The sequence below is a fragment of the Pongo pygmaeus genome, chromosome 3 (genome assembly GCF_028885625.2).
Source record: "Pongo pygmaeus isolate AG05252 chromosome 3, NHGRI_mPonPyg2-v2.0_pri, whole genome shotgun sequence".
Taxonomy (NCBI): domain Eukaryota; kingdom Metazoa; phylum Chordata; class Mammalia; order Primates; family Hominidae; genus Pongo; species Pongo pygmaeus.
In genome coordinates, this window is record NC_072376.2 from 155,234,205 (window position 1) to 155,254,693 (window position 20,489).

Below are 20,489 nucleotides of genomic sequence, written 5' to 3' on the forward strand. Positions count from 1 at the left end.
TCTTCAGAGTAGTTCAATCCAGATGCATCTAAAATTTTCTTCCAATAAAAAAAGTCTTCAAGTGAAAGATGTCAGCAGCATTCAGAAAATGCAAGATCACAAGAAAGAATACAACACAAACCAACCCGTCAATAAGGCATACAATGAAAATCACTTAATGGTTCACTGTGTCCTCTTTAAAAAGTCACTAATAAACTAGAAGTCAGCTCTTATTAAGATAGCAGAATATTAGATCTGTAAGAAATTTAAATGTTTTCTAGTCCAGGGGATTTTAACCTAGGGCTAAGATACTGGTTTCAGGGTGTCCAAGAATGTTTGCTAATTACATAATTACAACTGTTCTATGTCATGGAAAGGGATCACAGCTTTCTCAAAGGCTCATGAGATCACCCCAAAGTTATCAACATTATGTTCTAGTCCACCTTCATTTATCTGATAAGAATCCTGAGGATCATTACAAGCTAACTGCTTTGTCCATTTATCTGATAAGAAGGCTGAGGATCATTAGAAGTTAACTGCTTTGTCTAAAACCCGAAGGATTTTACATTCAGGGACTTCTGGCTTCTAACTCAGAGACAGAGAGTCAGTGTTCCCTGGTGGTTTAAGTTACTGATGGGAACCTGAGTCGCTGGCTTTGGATTCCTGATCTGCCACTTATTTAACTTCTCTATGTCTCAGTTTCCTCACCTATAAAATGTAGTTGAAAGTAGCTAAAAGTGGTAAGCATTTAGTAAATGTTATCTACGATTATTATTTTCTGTATAAGAAACAATCCCACCAATTAAAGAAAGGTGGTATATTAACTTTTGTCTATTTCCCCATAAAAATAAACTTTTGAGTCTGAAAAGAAAAATGATGCTGGGGCTCAGTCTTCTGAATGGAATGAGTTCCCATGTTAATTTAAATGCAAAAAGACAAATTATCATAACAATGCAACAAAATATGCGGCATTTCTGCCAAAAACTGGGTGACCAGCAATACCAACAATATACAGAATGACTAAAAATATTATTCAGCTTTTAAGAAGATGGAAACTCTGCCATCTGCAACAAAATGAATGAGCCTGGAGAACAATATGCTAAGTGAAATAAGCCAGTTCCAGGACAAACACTCCACTTGCATGAGGTTTTCAAAATAGTCAACCTCATAAAAGCAGAGAATATAATGGTGGCTGTCAAGAAATGGAGAGGGGGAATGCAAAGTTGTTATTCAATAGGCATAAAGTTTTAGTTACGCAAAATAAGTTCCAGAGACATGCTGTATAACATAGTGCCTATAGTTAATAACACTGCATTATTCACTTAAAAATGTATTAAGAGGGTATATCTCATGTTAAGTGTTCTTGAAACAGCATCAACAACCAAAAAAAGGCCACAAAAAAACCTTTTAGACTTGATGGATTTGTCTGTTACCTTAATTGTGGTGATAGTTTCATGGGGGTACGCCTACGTCCAAATTCTTCAAGTTGTAAAAATATATGAAGGTTTTTGTAGGTCAATTTTACTTCGGTAAAGCTGTTTTTTAAAAAATATAGACATATATTCCACTAAGCCTAAACTAAATGTATTCTCACTTCAACTTCCCCCAAAACATTGCCTGTAGCCTCTCTAGAACTACCCAATAAGAAGGGAAGGAAAAGGGAGGGGAAATCTGAATAGAGACAGAACTCTGAATTAATGAAAGTTTAAATAACTAACTTTTGCCAAATTTGCAAAAACATTTGACCACAAGCATATTTATAACTCCTTGTAGTGTCTTATAAGAGGACTATGCAAGTCGCAGGCCCTGACACTTCAGCTGTTTCAGCTTTACGGTGAATCTGTGTCTTCAATTCATCCATAATTTTAGCATCCTCCAAAGCTACTCTCTGGGAACAGAAACAGTCTCTATTCATCCACCTCACTGCTCATAAGAATTCTAGACATCTATGAAGAAAACGAGACATTTTGAAATAGAAGGTAAAGGAGAAGAAGCATGTTGTTTGAATAGTCTCCTCCTCTCATAAAAAAGAGCTGATTGTTTATTGTTAAATCTAAATGAAGGAGTTTGTGTTTCTATAGAACCATCTATATTATAACTCCTAAAGTTATGAACAAGCTGTTCTGTAAGTTCTGACGTTTTCTTTTCATTCTATTTTCTATTTATGAACTCATCCCTTTTAGGGTTTTCACACCATATTTTTACCAAGGACTATGAAATCTCTTGACTAGTTCTGACCTCTTCCAAACAAAATAATCCAATTCCTAACTGCTTTATGGGCACGTCTGAGTGTCAAAGCCTATTAAGCTTAACATATTCTAACGCTTGACCCTAACTGGCTCTTCCTTCCTGATTCCCTGTGACAAATACAAACAACACATTCTTTTAAGCCTCCAAGAGTAGAGTCCTCAAGATCATGTTCGACTCTTCTTCCCTCATCATTATATCTCACCAGTTCTAACAATTCTGTTACAAAAATTTAATTCTTTCTGTTCATGTTACTTATCTTTATCTTAGTGCTTACCTTCCCCATTTCTTGTCAGGATGACTACTGCCTCTCAGTGTTAGCCTCTCTGCATCCACAATGCAGTAGTTCACTTTTATATGAGTGGCCGGTCGGTTACTCTATCTGAAACACAGCCTTCAGTACTTAATTCCTCCTTATAAGTGTTCATAGAAGAACATTAAAACATCTCAAGGACATATTTAGGTCATTTATGACCTGAGTCCAATTCTTCCTTGGTCACATCATCCAGTGTATTATAAGCACCATGAAAGTGAAAATTATTGTAATCCCAGCACTTTGGGAGGCTGAGGAGGGCAGATCACTTGAGGCCAGGAGTTTGAGACCAGGCTGGCCAACATGATGAAACCCCATCTCTACTAAAAATACAAAAAATTAGCCGGGGGTGGTGGCAGGCACCTGTAATCCCAGCTACTGGGGAGGCTGAAGCAGGAGAATCGCATGAACCTGGGAGGCAGAGGTTGCAGTGAGCCAAGATCATGCCATTGCACTCCAGCCTGGGCAATAAGAGTGAAACTCCATCTCAAAAAAAAAAAAAAATGAAAGAAAGTGAAAATTATTGTAGTCATTCATTTTCAAGAGTATATCCTCAATCCTTGGCACACGGGAGGTAGTCCTCATTTATAGCATGATTGCCTGTTGCCCAGTTACAACAGCGGTTCCACATTTCTCGAAGTGTTTACATCTTCATCTTTGTGTTCTCTGACTTGGATATTTTTCCATCCTAACCTTCCTCCCATTTCTTTGCCACTGAAATTCCACTGCTCGTTTGCAATCAAACTCAATTACCACCTTCTCTGTGAAGCCTTTCTGAATATTCCAGTCAGAATAATAATTTTTATCTATACTTCCACATTGCTTTGTCTTTACCTTGAAGATTTAATTCCTTATGATAATTTCTATATTCAAATAAAATAATGAATATGGTCATAAAATTGTTACAATTGCTTTAAGACTCATATTCTTCACTGGATATATGTTATTTGTGGATAAGAATTGTATTTAATAAATAACGCTAATAATAATGATGGCAACCATATAGTAAAATCACAATAAAAGTTACTATATGAATGAATAATTATGACAACAGCTGGCATTTACTCTGTGCATACCTGAATCGTTACTTTAGTAGGTACTCTATTTTCAGGATCTCATTTAATTTTCAAAATAATACTATAAGTATTATTTCCCCAACTTTATAGATAATAAAACAGATTCTCCATGAGATTAAATAATTTGTCTAGTCTTATGCTGGTAAGTTTTGGATCTGATATATTTTCCAAAGTCTGATTCACTAAACAAAAACACTTATACTGTAAACAACCTTCAATGTCTTAGTCACGCTTAGATTTTCCATTAGCTGCAGCAACAATGAGCATATACTGGATGCTCAATAAAGCTGATTTGTGTTAACATTGTAGATGTTTATTTCTAAAATAGAGATTTTTTGTGATCACATCAAAAAGAAGACTAAACATTCATTGTTAATTGTGGTCTCAGAGGGCAAACAAAAGCTTGCAATTTATAAAAATAAAAAAATGATTAAACTGACCTGACTTATATTATCCTAATCTTTATTCATTCACTAAACAAACACCCACTGAACACACACTATTTTCAAGGGTTACCCTAATTTCCTGTGAATATTTAAAATTAAGGACAGAAAATTTCTGTATTAGAATTGATGTAATTCTTATTTATCAAACATACAGAGGTTTCAGTATGATTTACTACAGCAGCAACTAGGTACACACTTAAATTATAAGCAAAATTAATTTTGATCTTAATTATCTTTCTCATTCTGGTATTGTTTCTATTTTTGTTATAGTTTTCATGTGCTCTTTTTTTTTAAAAAAAGAATACTTCTTTCTTAAGCTGTTCTTTTCCAGCTTTCTCCCATGCTTTTTCCCTATTTTTACTTAAAAAAAAAATCCTTCCACAATCTTCTGTCATATCCACAATTTCCTTTTCTTTCCACTCTGTTCATTTTCTTGTTCTCATTTTTGGCTTCCTTCCCTGTGTTCCCTGCAGGATTCCTTTGCTTCAGAGGGTCAATGTCTTATTTATAAACCCTTGAATTACTCACAGTTTGTGAACTATGAATTTATGATTCATATTTCTAACTCAGTATAATTCATGGAAAAATATTCTACATATTCTGTTAAGATGTCAGAATATAGAAGGTAAATGACACAATTAATTAAATGACTTTTCTTTAATCCTGTTCCAGTTCTCACACTCTCCTAAGGCTCTTCCCATTACCTAAACTGCCCTTCCCTCTTTCATTTTTGTGTTTTTACCCTTGTAAATTTCATACTTAGGCCTAGTTGCTAAGTTAGTTCCTACACAGAGATCTTTGTGTAATGTATCCAGCTAGAAATACTTACTTCTTCCTCTTTCCTATCATAGTCCTAAATTCATATCTTTATCAGAGTATTAGTTTTCATATCGCATAAAATAATTTTGATAGTTAATTTACTTTCTTCTCTAGGCTTCACACAATGTAAAATATGGCATTGTGCATTTAATGTCTTTTTCTCCAAACGGAAATCATTGTAACGTTGTAGGTGTTCAGCAATGTCGATAAAAAAAAATATAAATATTTAGATGCTCAATTCGGTTTGTCTTGTTTGTCATTAGATCATACAGGGAATTAATATTCGTAACTGATGAATAAAATATTTATATACACTGTCAATAAAAACATTAGAATCTGGCTACACATTCACACACACACAAAGATGCACATGTACACACACATCTCAGGAATATGTGTGTATATATGTATATATATTCTGGATTATAGTGTATAAAAGATCAAAGAGCTTATAACTAAATTGCTATCAATATTTCCATGGAATTTGAATTAACTTTTAATATGCTGTCTAAAATAGGAAGGAATATAGAATTCCTTTAAGGAGATGTATTCAGGTTGGTTTTTCCACTCACACATTTTTTCTCTTCTAGGATCCTGCCTTTCATTCAGCTGTCAGGTCTTCTCAAACTCCTCCAATCTATAACAGTTCCTTGGTCTTTCACTGTCTCTCATAATCATGACATTTTTGAAGAGTACTTATCAGTTACTTTGTAGAATGTTCATCGGCTTGGGTTTCTCTTATGGTTTGTCATTAGACTTAGGTTCTGCAATATGGAGTAGAACACTACAGAGGTGATGTGCCCTTCTCAGAGCATCATATCAGTGTATGTTTCGGTACTACTTTGAGGCTAACCTTGATGCATTGGAGTGCCTGCCAGTACTGACAGTTAATTCTCCCCTAGAAAGTTAGTAAAAATCTAGGGGGACATACTTGGAGACTATGCAAATATCCTTTTTCTGCTTAAACTTTTACTCACTAATTTTTGCATTCGTTGATGGATCTTGAATTTTTACTGATATATCTGAATAGTAATTTTTTGTTTCATTTCTCTCACATTATTAATTAGAATTCTTCTGAAAGGCATGGTTGACTCTTCTCCTCCATTCATTTACTTATTCAGTTATCTATTAATATTAATATAGACCCATGGGAATTTTTTATTTGGTTAATGACTCAGTAATATCTTTTTGCTGTTCAGGTTGTGCCAGCTTTGTGTTTTGGGAGCTCCTTAAGGTTGGCTGTTGTGCCCTTTATGTATACCTATTCTATTAAAAAAATTTTTTCTAGCATGTCATTACTTTCTAGAGCCACAAGATGCTCCAGAATCATCTTGTATTTTCCCTGACCCAGCCCTGCAATCAACCAACTTTCCGATAAACCTTGATTCTTTTTATTAGAGAATAGTGTTTAGAAATCAAGCACTGAGGACTAGTTATGCTCACTGCTACTATGGTGTCACTGCTTTCCCTTTCAGTAGCTAGGACTAGAAAATACATGTCCTATACTAATTACGTATACATACTTCCATATTTATTTCCCTATCTGCCTCTATTCTTTATTTTTCTTTCTTTTTATTATCATTTTTATAATTTTATTGATCACTTATTATCACTTAAACAACACAATAAAAGTAAGTTAAAAATAAAGCAGGTTGGGGATAAGAAATTCTAAAACAGACATATTGATAAGCAACAAAACAATCAGGATTTGAAAAACAGGCACACTTGTGTGTTCTCAAATGTGAAAGTACTAGAGAGCAAAAATAGGGGAAATGTCCCCAAACATTCTTCAGTTTTGAACTTCATAGAATAAATTTCAAATTGACAAACTCTCACAGCTAGCAGAAGTGTAGCATCTTATCTAAATTCTAGAAAGGCATTTTCAACCTATCATATTCCATTAATATCAAGAGGTCTTCTCTACTAAGACACTAGATATGGTTTATGTCTAGATACTTATAAAGCAAACAAAGTCTCCCTGTCTTTATATTTCCTCTATTCCATTCTGATTCTGACCACTCCTCAAAAAGCTTGAATCTTTGTGTGCATATTTTATAGAAGTTCAAAGAGTTTGGCTTTAAATAGCATTTTTACACTTCAGGTCTTCAAAAAACTGGTTTTAAGTTTTATACTTTTAACTTTGATAGCCAAAGAGTGACTTTGAAGGAAACAATTGGAAAGCAGCTGCTGAATGTTATTCTCAGAACTGACATGAATTTAAGCCAAAGGAAACAGCTTTGTTCTCCAGCTATGGGTATGTTAGGTTTGTCACATGGTCTGAAATAACATTGTGTACAGTTGTGTAATCCTTAACTTTAATTGAGATATTTTCCCTCACATTTAAAACTGGTCACTCAAATTGTTAAAATACCAGTACTTTCTATGCAAATTGCAAATTTATTATCTTAGGTAATCTTCTTAATATTTTGAATTGTCATTTGATAATTATCAGCTACCAATATCTCAATGTGAAACAGCATGGTTTATCTCCTTTGGCCCTTTCAGCCTTGAATTTCACTTGTAACTACTACAAAATAGTAGACTGATCTATGTATACCATGTGATTTATTTCCTGGTCCCTTCAGTTGATGAAGAATGGTATACACTTAAAGTACCATGTTCATTCTTAGCTGGGGCCATTGTATTCCTTTAAATTTAGAATTAACTGCAATTGATTGTTTTCCTCCAAAGAGAAAAAATGTACAAGAAAAAAATTAACCTATAACAAAACTAAATTAAAATTCTAAGGTAACAATACCTATAAGAAAACAAAATTAAAATTCTAAAGTAACAATTTGATAGGTAAAATCTGTATTATCATTTAAAAAATATTTTTATTGTACCCTGCTCTTTATGATTTTTTGAACAGCTTTTACCATGGCCATATCCTATTCTTTATGTATCTTTGTGATTTGAATAGCCCTTAGCTGTGTAATAAAAGTCTTCAGATTTTTGGTATCAAGAGACAATTATAAAAATCTAAGTGGGAATTTTTTATAGAAAATTTAAGCAAAAAAAATATGTTTTTTTTTTCTTTTAAATGTGTCTTCCTTTTTTGACATTTTATAGTGTCTCAAAAATTGTCTTAGGCTTTGTGAAAATTGCATAGCATCCAAAGTAATAGATAAAAAGTATTAGAGAAGTAGAATTTAAGTTGTTGAGTCTTGTCAAGCTAAAGACACCAGATTGATTGGAGATTTAATAATAGGCCTGCCTTGTAGCCTTTTAAAAGCCATTTAATAATAGAAATGAGATAATAATTCTATTTTTCCCAGAAGATCTTTCTAAAATTCCTACAACTATAAAATAGTGCTAATGTCAAAAATGAAGACATGTTGACCTCATATCAAGGAACAATTTAAATATAATCTCTGATTTCAAAATGGCATGTAATATGCCTTTGACAGGAATTGCAAGCCTTTAGGGATTTTTAAGGGAAATCTGTGTCAAAATAGTCCAAGCAATTTGACATCGTTATTAAATATATCTAACATAATTATGCTTCACTGATGAGGTGATACTCTCAAATTCTTGAGATACAGAAATCAGAGAGCTCTAGAAGCTCCTCTCTTCTGCTCCTTCCTTCTATGTAGAGATTATAAAATGAAAGGCCAGAGAGGTTAGCTGACTCCTCCATAGTTAACACAGTAAATTTTGGCTAATGTTGGACCTGATTTCAACTACAGCTTTATGATATAAACTCATTTTTTTAAACATATATTAGTTAAGCTTCTTTTCATACCAATTTGCAGAATCCCACTTGAGATATCTGAAAAACAACAAACAAAAACAATGAGAGTGGGCGGGGCCGTGCTTGACCGGTGTGTTTCACTCATGCAAACTAAGGGCAAGCCCATTCATTCCCTGTGGGATCAAATCAGGAACTGAAAAGCCATGAGAGACTATCTCTGCCTTTCCTCTCTTTCTGTGGTCTCCTTTATTACTGTACATCTGATTTTTCTTCCCCATGGAAAAGATGAGCACTTTTTGTTTCCCTAGAACACAATTAGAGTTAAATTCACAAGGAGAGATTGTCTCTGAATCCCCAAAGGGAATCCACGAGTGAAATTCCATTGATTCAGCTTGGGTGAAGTGATCACTCCAGACCCTCTTTTTATTTTTTTGCACATGCTGTGTCAGGCACTGTGATCACTCAAGCAGCTATACCTAAAGGGACCAGGCTCACAAAATTAGCTATATAGCTAATATTTACAAAACACTCATGCTTAGAGTTAGCTATACATTAATAATGCAGAGTTATATAAAGAAGGCTTTTAGTACTATAGATTACAACAGATCCATAAACTATGTCTGCTGTGAAACAAAATAGTTGCTTTAGTTTGAATTCATTAAATTTTATAGCAAAATATAATACTTTTCTATTGTATATCTATAGCATATAAAATAAAACAGACTATTACAAGAATTTATATTCCATAATATTCACAATTGATGTGCTATGAAAATAAAATTTATTAAAGTATATTAGTATAAAAACTTTTGTTTTTAATTTTGGGGTTTATGTTTCATTCTTGTCACTGCTGGCTAAGATCTATTGTGGTGAGTATCTCACTTGTTGCATTTAGTTTAAGTAATGAATAAGGATGAAAAACTTAACTTAATGAGTTTCAGGGCACCCTAAGTTAACTGCAGGTTATTCCATTTGTCAGTATGAGACATGACAACATTAGTTCTGCTCAGTTATTTATTTCAAGAGCTACATATTAGCCTTGTATTTGGTGACTCTGCCAGCTATTGTTTGCAAAGCTTCCTCTCCAAATATAGCAGGCTTATTAATCAAATGTGAATAAACACAATTTACTAACGGTAAAAATGAAAAAAAAAATTAGACCACATCCAGATAACTTGCCAGTAAAATGCCAAGGCTTAGCCCATCTTACTTGCATTATTACCTTGCAATAATAATTCAGCTAAACATTCAAATCAGTAGCCACAAAACTTAAATAAATTTAACTGCAATCCAAAATCTGTTAAATACATGTTATAAAAGAAAGTAGAAAAATTTGATTCACTACCACCTATGACAACTTTTAACGTTTTAATTTTGCAAATAATAAAATGACACTCAGGGTCAAATAACATGGTTAAAGTCAAAGTAGTAAGTGGTAAGGACCCAAAATTTCAATGGAGTTTTCAACCTGTATTATAACATGTAGTTGGTGACCTAGTCTATATAGCAGCTACTTAATCTGAACTCCAGTTTCAAACAATAACTTTTAATATTACATATTTTTAAAACATAAGCTTGATAATTTAGCACGCTGTTATATATGCAATACAATTCAGTACTTTTCCCATTAATGTGGCTCTTAGGATATCTAGCCCTTTCCCATATTTTCTTCTTAGCTCTTCAAAGACCAGAACCAGTCTTTCTGCTAACTGCTTTGTCAAAAATCTTCTAGTTTCTGGGTTGTACCCTAATCTGTAACATTAAATTTTTTTTCTGTATTGCTTGATATTTGTCATTACAAGTAAGAATTTCCTTTCTAAATCCTCTTGTGGGTTTACTTGTACCTCGCAAGAAACATACCTCAGAATGTGACTTTATTTGGAAACAAGTTCTTTATAGATATAATCCAGTTGAAATAAAGCCATTAGGATGGATCCTAATCCTATATAACTGTTGTCCTTAAAGGGGATATTTGGATACAGAAACAGACATACATAGAGGGCAGGAGAACACCATGAGCAAGATAGAGGATAGGTATGTTACATTAGCAGGCCAATGATTGCCACCAAACCAGCAGATACCAGGAAGGGACGAGGAAGGATTACTCCATAGGTTTAAGGGGAAGCATGGCCCTGATGACATTTTGACTTCAGACTTCCAGCCCCCAGAATTGTGAAAAAAATAAGTTTGGCTATTTTGGCAACCCAGTTTGTGGTGCTTTGTTATAGCAGCCCTAGAAAACTAATACATATCCCAAACCAAACAAGTTAGAAAGTGCATTCACGTGTAAACACACACACACACACACACACACACACCCCTTTTGTTTGCTTTTCTAAATTTCTTTATTTTAGTTGCCAGATTGTTTCTTTCAAATCAGAGAATCAGAAACTAAACATATTGTCCTCATCGTATTTTACTCTATTTTTCAGATGGTACCTTGGAAAACAGCATAGTACATGGTTCTTTCATTTTCAAGAAAGAAATATGAAATACTTCATGTCTAAAACACCAAAAGCAATGGCAACAAAAGTCAAAATTGACAAATGGGATCTAATTAAACTAAAGAGCTTCTGCACGGCAAAAGAAACTACCATCAGAGTGAACAGGCAACCTACAAAATGGGAGAAAATTTTCACAACCTAATCATCTGACAAAGGGCTAATATCCAGAATCTACAATGAACTCCAATAAATTTACAAGAAAAAAACAAACGACCCCATCAAAAAGTGGGCAAAGGATATGAACAGACACTTCTCAAAAGAAGTGTCTCAAAAGAATGCAGCCAAAAGACACATGAAAAAATGCTCATCATCACTGGCCATCAGAGAAATGCAAATCAAAACCACAATGATGAGATATCATCTCACACCAGTTAGAATGGCGATCATTAAAAAGTCAGGAAACAACAGGTGCTGGAGAGGATGTGGAGAAATAGGAACACTTTGACACTGTTGGTGGGACTGTAAACTAGTTCAACCATTGTGGAAGTCAGTGTGGCGATTCCTCAGGGATCTAGAACTAGAAATACCATTCAACCCAGCCATCCCGTTACTGGGTATATACCCAAAGGACTATAAATCATGCTGCTATAAAGACACGTGCACACGTATGTTTATTGCGGCACTATTCACAATAGCAAAGACTTGGAAAAAACCCAAATGTCCAACAATGATAGACTGGATTAAGCAAATGTGGCACATATACACCATGGAATACTATGCAGCCATAAAAAATGATGAGTTCATGTCCTTTGTAGGGACATGGGTGAAATTGGAAATCATCATTCTCAGTAAACTATCGCAAGGACAAAAAACCAAACACCGCATGTTCTCACTCATAGATGGGAATTGAACAATGAGAACACATGGACACAGGAAGGGGAACATCACACTCTGGGGACTGTTGTGGGGTGGGGGGAGGGGGGAGGGATAGCATTGGGAGATATACCTAATGCTAAATGATGAGTTAATGGGTGCAGCACACCAGCATGGCACATGTATACATATGTAACTAACCTGCACATTGTGCACATGTACCCTAAAACTTAAAGTATAATAATAAAAAAAAAAAGAAATAAAATGCCACTTTGATCATAGTTTCTCTTTGTTTGGTGGAAGTATTTTAAGGTTAATCAACAAACATTTGAATACATAATTAAATATGAATTCATATGTATGTGGCCCCAAACAAATCTATCTGGTTTGATGACACTGTCATCTACCCATGGCTGTAAAGCAAATTATCCTTTTCCCTCCTTGCCTTATTCCATCAGTCAGCAAGTATTTGCATGTGATGGTTTCTTCAAAATGCATCTTTAAGTCATCTTTAATCTAAACCTGGCTATTTCCTTAGTTCAAGACTTCGTTGATTTTTAATAGGTTCTTACTTGATCAATTTTCTCCAATTTCATCAGCTCTGATAAAACAGATCCATTTTGTTCCAGTGATGGAAAATGCCACATGTATAATAAAGCTACTATTATTTTATCATTCTATGTGTTTTACATACCCTAACTCAATCAGGAATGAGAATGAAATTGCTTAGAAAGATTAAATAGCAGCCTCAGCTCATGTAAAAAGTGGTAGTGCTACAATTCAAGCCCAGGGCTGTTACACTCTAAAATAACATAAACATTCTACTGCATCATAAAAGGCTTTTCATTTTGCCTATTAGAATAACATTATGTTGATTGTCAGATAGTTCTTAAGTATTTTAGCTTCTTTAATACTTGTAACACTTTGTTTTTGGTTATTTTAAAAATCATTACCCACTGTTCTATTCAAGCTATTGACAGACACTCAGTAATCAAGGAAGAACTACTGTCTCACTCCATTTTGTGCTGTTATAACATAATATTATGGATTGAGTAACTTATAAAAAAATATAAATTATTCTCTAACAGTTCTGGAGGCTAGGAAGTCTAAGATCAAGGCGCTGGTATCTGATGATGGCCTTCTGCTATGCTTTTACATGGTAGAAGGTGGAAAAGCAAGAGAGAACATTTTATGAATTTACAAGGCAAAAGAGCTAAAGAGGGTAAACTTGCTCCTGAAAGCTCTTTTTATCATGGCATTAATTCACTCATAAGTGTAGAGTTCTCTTGATCCAAATGCCTCCCCTTAGGTCTCACCTCCCAACATTGTTGCACTGGGGATTAAGTTTCTAACACATGAATTTTGGGGGACACATTCAGGCCACAGCAGCTTCTAAATGCCTTGGGCCCATCCACCTCTCTCTCTCTTTTTTTTTTTCTTTTTCAGTTCTTTCACTTGACATAATTTGTGGTGAATAAGACCTAAATTAAAATTTCATATACTTGATCACCAAATATAATAACATAATACATCAGAGTAAGTATAATCACACTTAAACTTGCAAATCAGCTGGTGGTGTATATATATGATTGGTATGCAAACACTAGAAAGCAATAAAGTTTAATTTTTCAGATTATAAAATTTCAGACAATTCTAAAGCAGAACTGAGATCTCACTTTCACATTTTAAAACCACATTATTGAGGTATGATTGACAAATAAAAAGCTATATATATGTATACAACTTGATGATGTTGGACATAAATATATACTCTTTAAACCATTACCACGACTTATACCATAAGCCTATCCATCATCTCCAAAAGTTTCGTCTTACTCTCTTTAATATTACTATTATTATTAATGTGTATGTGTATAAGAACACTTAACAAAAGATCTACCCCCTCAGCAATTTTTTAAGTACACAATACAGTACTGTGAACTATAGACAGTATACTGTACAGTAGCTCTCTAGGACTTATTCATTTTGCATAACTGCGACTGTGTACCTTTGACTAATACCTCCTTTTTTCAACCTCCCCAAGCTCCTGGAAACCACCATTATACTCCCTGCTTCTATGAGTTTGACTATTTTAGATTCCTCATATAAGTAGTATCATGTAGTATTTGTCCCTCTGTATCCTGGCTTATTTCACTTAGCATAATATCCTCCAGGTTCATCCATGTTGTCTCAAATGGCAGGATTTTCTTCTTTATAAGGCTGAATAATATTCCAATCTTTGTACATATCACAATTTATCTTTTCACCCATTGATAGACATTTCTCTGTCCTGGCTACTGTGAACAATGCTGCAATGAATGTGGGACAGCAAACATCTCTTTGAGATCCTGATTTCAATTATTTTGGATAAACACCCGGATGTGTGAATGTTGGACCCTATGGTAGCTTTATATTTAGTTTTTTTAGGAACCTCCATATTTGTTTTTACCATAGTGGCTACACCAGTTTACATTTTCATGAACGGTGTACAATTGCTCTTGTGTTTTAACCTTTCTAAACCTGTAACTACTATGTTGTGACAAGGGCTACAAAAGAGAGTGTCAGAATGAGAATTTAGATGTCTCTCTAAGTATGTTTGTATGCATTTTCATGTACTTACCCTAAAGAATTTGATAACTTCGGGCCCCCTGAAAGATGGGTACTAGTAGGATGACCACAGCATTACTGGTTTAAACAGGGAGACTTTTAAGAGGGAAAGGAAGTGAGGGTATCATTAACAGTGCGCATAGGCATATGCAGGACAGGGACATAATCTAGGACTTTTGCCAGCAAACCAGGGCATATAGTCATCGTAAATTTGCATAATTGCTATAGCAATAAGTTAATGAAAAAGGGAGATGAAAAGACATTGGAAAACACATTTTTGATAAATGGCAAGAGATTATGTAGAATGGTAATAAATGTGACACCATATTGGTCATTCTGGACCATTTTCAGGTACATTCAGAAAAACCTATATATTTCTCCTTGACAAATATTTCTTACAACTGAGTACATTTAAATACTCTACCACCTTCTACCTTACTATACTCACTTTTTTCCCATAGAAAAGGGAGTTTCTATTGATAGTTATCAGTAAGTCAAAAAAACCTGGCATATTAGTCCACTTTGGGGCTTTGGTTTCTCAAGATAGGAAAAATATGAACAAATTTTCTTTTTTATTTATTTTTTTCTAATTCAAATGAGCTTAAATGTTAACTATTAGCCACCATTAATACTAATTAAGGGTGCTATTACTCAGTTTGCATTTTCATCTCTACCTCAATCCAGGTGCCACATTCATAAAGTATTTCTCAAAAATACAGCAACAAAAATATCATAGTCTCTTTAACAGAATTTAGGGTCATTATGAGGTTCAGTTGTTTCATTTTCAACTTTATATAATTGTTAAACTTTTGAATTCTGCCAATAGTCAAGCTATTTACAGAAGTACACACTGTAACATAATTTGCTATTTTTAAAAGAATAATTTGTGATGATACCTTTCAAGTGAGGGCTGTGTACCTGCATTCTTTGCAGATGTAGATTTATTGGAACGAATTCTAATGTTTTGTCTCCTTTGCTGCTGCTTGATTTGAAAGAGGACCCTGATGGAAACCAGAAATTAAACATTATTAGTAAATAATGATAAATTAATATGTGCGTTAGAAGATAAACCTGACAGAAAAATGTTAAAAGAACTTCAGAAAGAAAAACATATCCTATATTTATGAGTTGCTTTTCTTTTAGAAATTCAGTATTTTAAAAAATTGTCTCAATTATTCATATAATAATTCTGTAAGGTAAAATAGGGTAGTTTTTTCTTTGTTTTAAGATGTTAAAGTTAGAAATAAAAGAGTTTAAAAAAATCTCCAGTTCTCCTATCTACATAAAATCTGTTTATTATTTTTTTTCATTTCACATGCAGGAAATGCAATTCACTTGAGTAAGCAGAGTCATTGCTTCCACACCTGTTTCCTTGCTAAGTTCTGTCAGAATGTCTTGGTACATGTTCACCATTTGATCACAGTGAGTAAGGACATTTTTTCGCAGATTGTCCCAATGTGGAGAAAGCTCACCAAGTTCTTTTATCTCCTGGTTTCTGTTAAGAGTGGAAGAGAGGAGAAACTTTATTTTTATCTTAAATCCATAAACACATAACCCTTAGTCAGAGTTGTCAAGATAATAAGAAATTATTTCATCATAATTCCCAGGAAAGTTCTATGAGCTTATTAGCTTAAATATTTTTAAAAAATTATTTTAGCACACAAAAAATATGAATAGCTTAACCACACAAATAAAAACATTATGTCAAAGGGCAAAACATTAGAAATGTTAAATTCCCTGATAAAATTTTCACAAAGATGGCAGACTTCCTATTCTTACATACATAGGGAAGACATTTAGTTAAAAAGCAAATTGTAAAACCTCTATGTAAAGATGGCTAAGTTTTTAAGTTTCAACTGTACAAAATCAAAGAATGTGGAAAGGGCTATCTGACCATGTTGGAAGCAAACATGAGATACTTAGGTAATTCAGTTTATATACAATATAGTTACAAATATTTTTTTTAAAAAACAAAAGCCCAGCCGGGCACGTTGGCTCATGCTTGTAATCCCAGCACTTTGGGAAGCCAAGGTGGGCAGATCACCTGAGGTCAGGAGTTCAAGACCAGTCTGGCCAACATGGCGAAACCCCATCTCTACTAAAAATACAAAACTTAGCCAGGCGTGGTGGTGCGTGACTGTAGTCCCAACTACTCGGGAGGCTGAGGCAGGAGAATCGCTTGAACTCAGGAGGTGGAGGTTGCAGTGAGCCAAGATTGTGCCACTGCACTCCAGCCTGGGTGAGAGAGCAAGACTCTGTCTCAAAAAAAAAAAAAAAAAAAAAAAAAGCCCAAATAATAAATAAATGGTATTGTCAGGTATGGTTTTATTGGCTTCAGTTTCTGCCAAAAGGACAATGTACGAAACTACTGTATGTGTATGCGTTGCTCCCTCTTTATCAAAAAGAAGAGCTAACCATGTCATTTAGGCTTCAATTATTAACTTTTATCTAAATCTCTACCCTTTAGCCAAGTTAATTTAAATCATCAGAATGCCTTTTTAAAATTATAGTGATAAATGGTCCAATATGCTGCTTGGTTAGATCTCTTATTCATTTCTGTAACCTTTTACCAACAACATTTTCATGAGGCTAATTTAACCAGTAATAATGAAGCTTCTTTGCTATTTTGGCCATGAAACATGCTAAATACCAAGCTCATAAATTCACAAGCTGTAGAATCTTTAACATTCCGTTAAATGCAAGAATAATGGATGGTGTGCAAAAATGTGACTTGCTTTCAAATGGTTGTAGCAGTCTTTGTTTTGTTCCAATGGGATTGCAATTTAGAATTGCTGCAATTTTCATATGAGGTCTTTATAATTTCTGTGAACATTCATCTCACTCTCAACTTTTCCAAAGATTAGTATTCATGATGAAACACTCATGGGAGAAAAAGTAATTAATCAATAGACAATAGAGTAAAAAAAAAAAAAATCATGACCAAAGGAGAGACAAAGAGAAGATTGGACATTGGGGAGTTGAATTCTCTGTTTGCACTCAAATGGCAGGATGTACAAGTTCAGGAAAAAAGCAACAACCACTAAAGCAAACAAGTAATTCCAAAAGATTGATATATCCGAGTCTAGAAGAATCTGAGCAATTAGGTTGAATCTGAGATATACAGCAAGTATAATATATCAAATTAATATGCAAAGTTTCAGCTTTGCTTTCAATATACAGTTATAATGAAAATATTAGCTAACAATTTTTATTTAATACTAATAGATGCACCATACGGTTACAATTTATATTATCTCTAAATTATTATCAGAAAGAATAAGTAAACGGGGGATGACGAGGAAGGTAGAAGAGTGATAGTGAAGCCCCTGACTACATTCTGGGATACTGGGGGTGGTGTACATTTCCTTGCCTAAGATAAGTTTGGCAAAATGTAGTCAGAAAAGTTTAGTATTCTATGAGGAGTGTCTTCATACAAGCTGTGAGGACTCCATAACTTTTGTTTAAAATTTATTGCACTCTTCCATTATGCCACAATTTATATAGAGAAGTATACTGATGAACCTGTTTGTTCTAAGAGGTGACAGTAAAAAAGGTACACATTCTGAAAAGGACAAACAACTAGCACACTGTCTCCCCGCAATGAGAAAAGTTCCAATATAGGGGAACTATATGATAAAAGTGTAATAAACCAGGCAGAGTAATGAAAACATTGCAAAACAAAATGGGGCAGAGTAAGAGAGTCACCGCATTTTTTAAAAAGGAAAGAAATTAATAAGCACACTAATTTCATTAAAGTAAAGAAGAGAGGTACATTCACACATTAAAGTAGATGAGGATAGAAGATAACTTGGTTCATGAAAATTGGTAAACTTTCCAATCAGGAAGCCTAGGGCCATTTATTCATAATGACATTTTCATTTGTCACTCAATGTTCAAAAAACTTCCTAATTAAAACCTTTCCTTGGCATCTCAATTCAGATTCTCTAGGAGCACAGCCTGAGATCAAGCAATGCTAGGACAACCACAAGGAAGTAAAAAAATAAGTGATACAGGGAAGAGAAGAAAGCAGCCACAAGGTGGTACATGACTGAGCTGGGGAGAACTTCACAAGAAAACGTAGCTGGTTATTTGGTCATGTGAAATAAATCTAAAGAAGTCATTTGGAACCTTTGTACCTTGGAACAGTTACTCAGAGGGACATTTATATGTCAGTTGCTTGCCATACTCTATGTTTCATTGATAAAGATTCATCCTACAGGTCATTAAGTCCTCTGCCTTTATGATTTTATAATCTGCCCCTTTGTGTAGCCACTGGGGAAACAATACTCTAATGGAGATAGAACTTTCCTGGGTGTGTCCCTATATGACAGTTGCCAAAACTACTGTGAATCCTTCCATGGTGGTTGCTACTGGGGATACACTAACGCCTGGTCTTCACCTTAAGAGAGGCTGATATAGTTAATGGTGTTAAGAGATAAGGTGACAGTGGTGGCAATATCTGAGGCTCACCATTGAGCAAGAGGTCAAAAATGTGAAGACATGTTAGGATTATAAGGATTTAATCCTTAGGATTAGGATTTAGCCATTGTAGAAAAGCACACAAACTGGGCCCAGGACAGACAACCCCGTGTACAACTCAGATGTACTTGCACCATCTACTGATAACCCAATAGCATACAAAACAAGATCCTTCACATCTTTCCCAAGAGGAGAGTTTAAGTACAGTCCTTTAGAGTGATGGCAAGCTGCGATTCCCCAGAGACTTAAAAGAGCAGTAATAAATCCAGCCACAATATCCAATCCTCCAACTAGTCCCCAAGGCCTTAATTGATATTCATCACCTATCTCCTTTATCACTAATCCCAGATTTTCCCCCATACTCTACCAGCATTTCAGGTGGTCTGAGTTGCTGCTGGGTGTTGTAGACCTAAATCAAGATGAATTAAGCCCTTAGTTTTCTTGCTCCTATGGAGTCTTGGTTGCTGCAATTTCTCCTTCCCATCAGGGCATGGAGTACTTCTAAGTTTCAGACATGTTTTTTCTTGCTCAGATTTTGTGGCAGTAGCCCTATCTTCTCATGGTGGTGAGTATGGATATCTCACACCATCTTTTTTGGTCTATTGTCATGAGGAACACATAGTAACCAGATCACAGATAGAACCAATCACAGCTTCCACTTAAGTGGGATTCTAATTGTGTCCCCTGACAGAACAGCACTGCTCCCCTGACTCCACCACAAGAACCAGGATTCTAACTGGCAAAGTATAAGGTTGTAGGGAAAGGTAGTGCAAATACCACAAGTGGATCACTGCTACTGATTGTAGGAAGGGCCTACCCTTAGTCCCAGAACTGTGAGTGCTGGGTATGATAAATACAGCATTCTACATCAGCAATTGGTTTGGCATATTTCCCAATCCTAGAAGGCAGCACCCCAATTCTAAGGTTTTTCCTCATGCTTGTGTCTTGGCTGACCTTTTCATGGTTAATATTATTCCACTGTACCTCAGGCCTGTGGCTGTTGTGTGCTGAAACACATTATGACTGTAAGCTCACTGTTGTGCCTTCTTTGATACAGCAGCAAATGTCCTTTAGTAGAAGCAATATTATGTGGGGCACCATATCATTGGATTAGGCATTCTTAGGCTATCGGATGTGGATGCCAATGAAGGCACTGTGAGAGGAAAGGCAAACACATATCTAGACCATAATTCACCCACTTAGGATAAATTGCTGCCCGCTCCAAAGTGGAGAGGATGCAACTTAATTTGCCTGCCACCCAACAGGTGTTGGGTCTCTATCTTACCCCAGAGGAATGGTACCATTTCAGTGGCTCATTGTCAGTCTGTTTCTGGCATTTAATAGTTAGAAGTGACAATAGCTATATTAGCTTTGGAAAGGGAGGCCATGTCCTGGGTCCATGCATATTCCCTGCCTCTGTCACTAAGATCTAAGTCCAACCACAATAGATCATTCTCTTCATGGGTCTATTGCACAAACCCTGGAGTAACTGAGAAAGGAGGCTGGCTAATATCC

The 20,489-nt window shown here is 34.9% G+C and overlaps 1 protein-coding gene across 8 annotated transcripts in view; it reads right to left on the bottom strand.

Annotated features, from left to right (window-relative positions):
* The window catches only part of INPP4B (inositol polyphosphate-4-phosphatase type II B), an 831,569-nt gene that overhangs the window by 166,378 nt on the left and 644,702 nt on the right, over positions 1-20,489 (bottom strand). For all 8 annotated transcript variants that reach the window (XM_054486648.2, XM_063664144.1, XM_054486649.2 and 5 more), the window contains 2 exons: positions 15,860-15,990; positions 15,392-15,496 (listed from right to left, as the gene is read on the bottom strand). In XM_054486648.2, the coding sequence (XP_054342623.1) occupies positions 15,392-15,496; positions 15,860-15,990 (236 nt within the window). The remainder of the gene's footprint in view (positions 1-15,391; positions 15,497-15,859; positions 15,991-20,489) is intronic.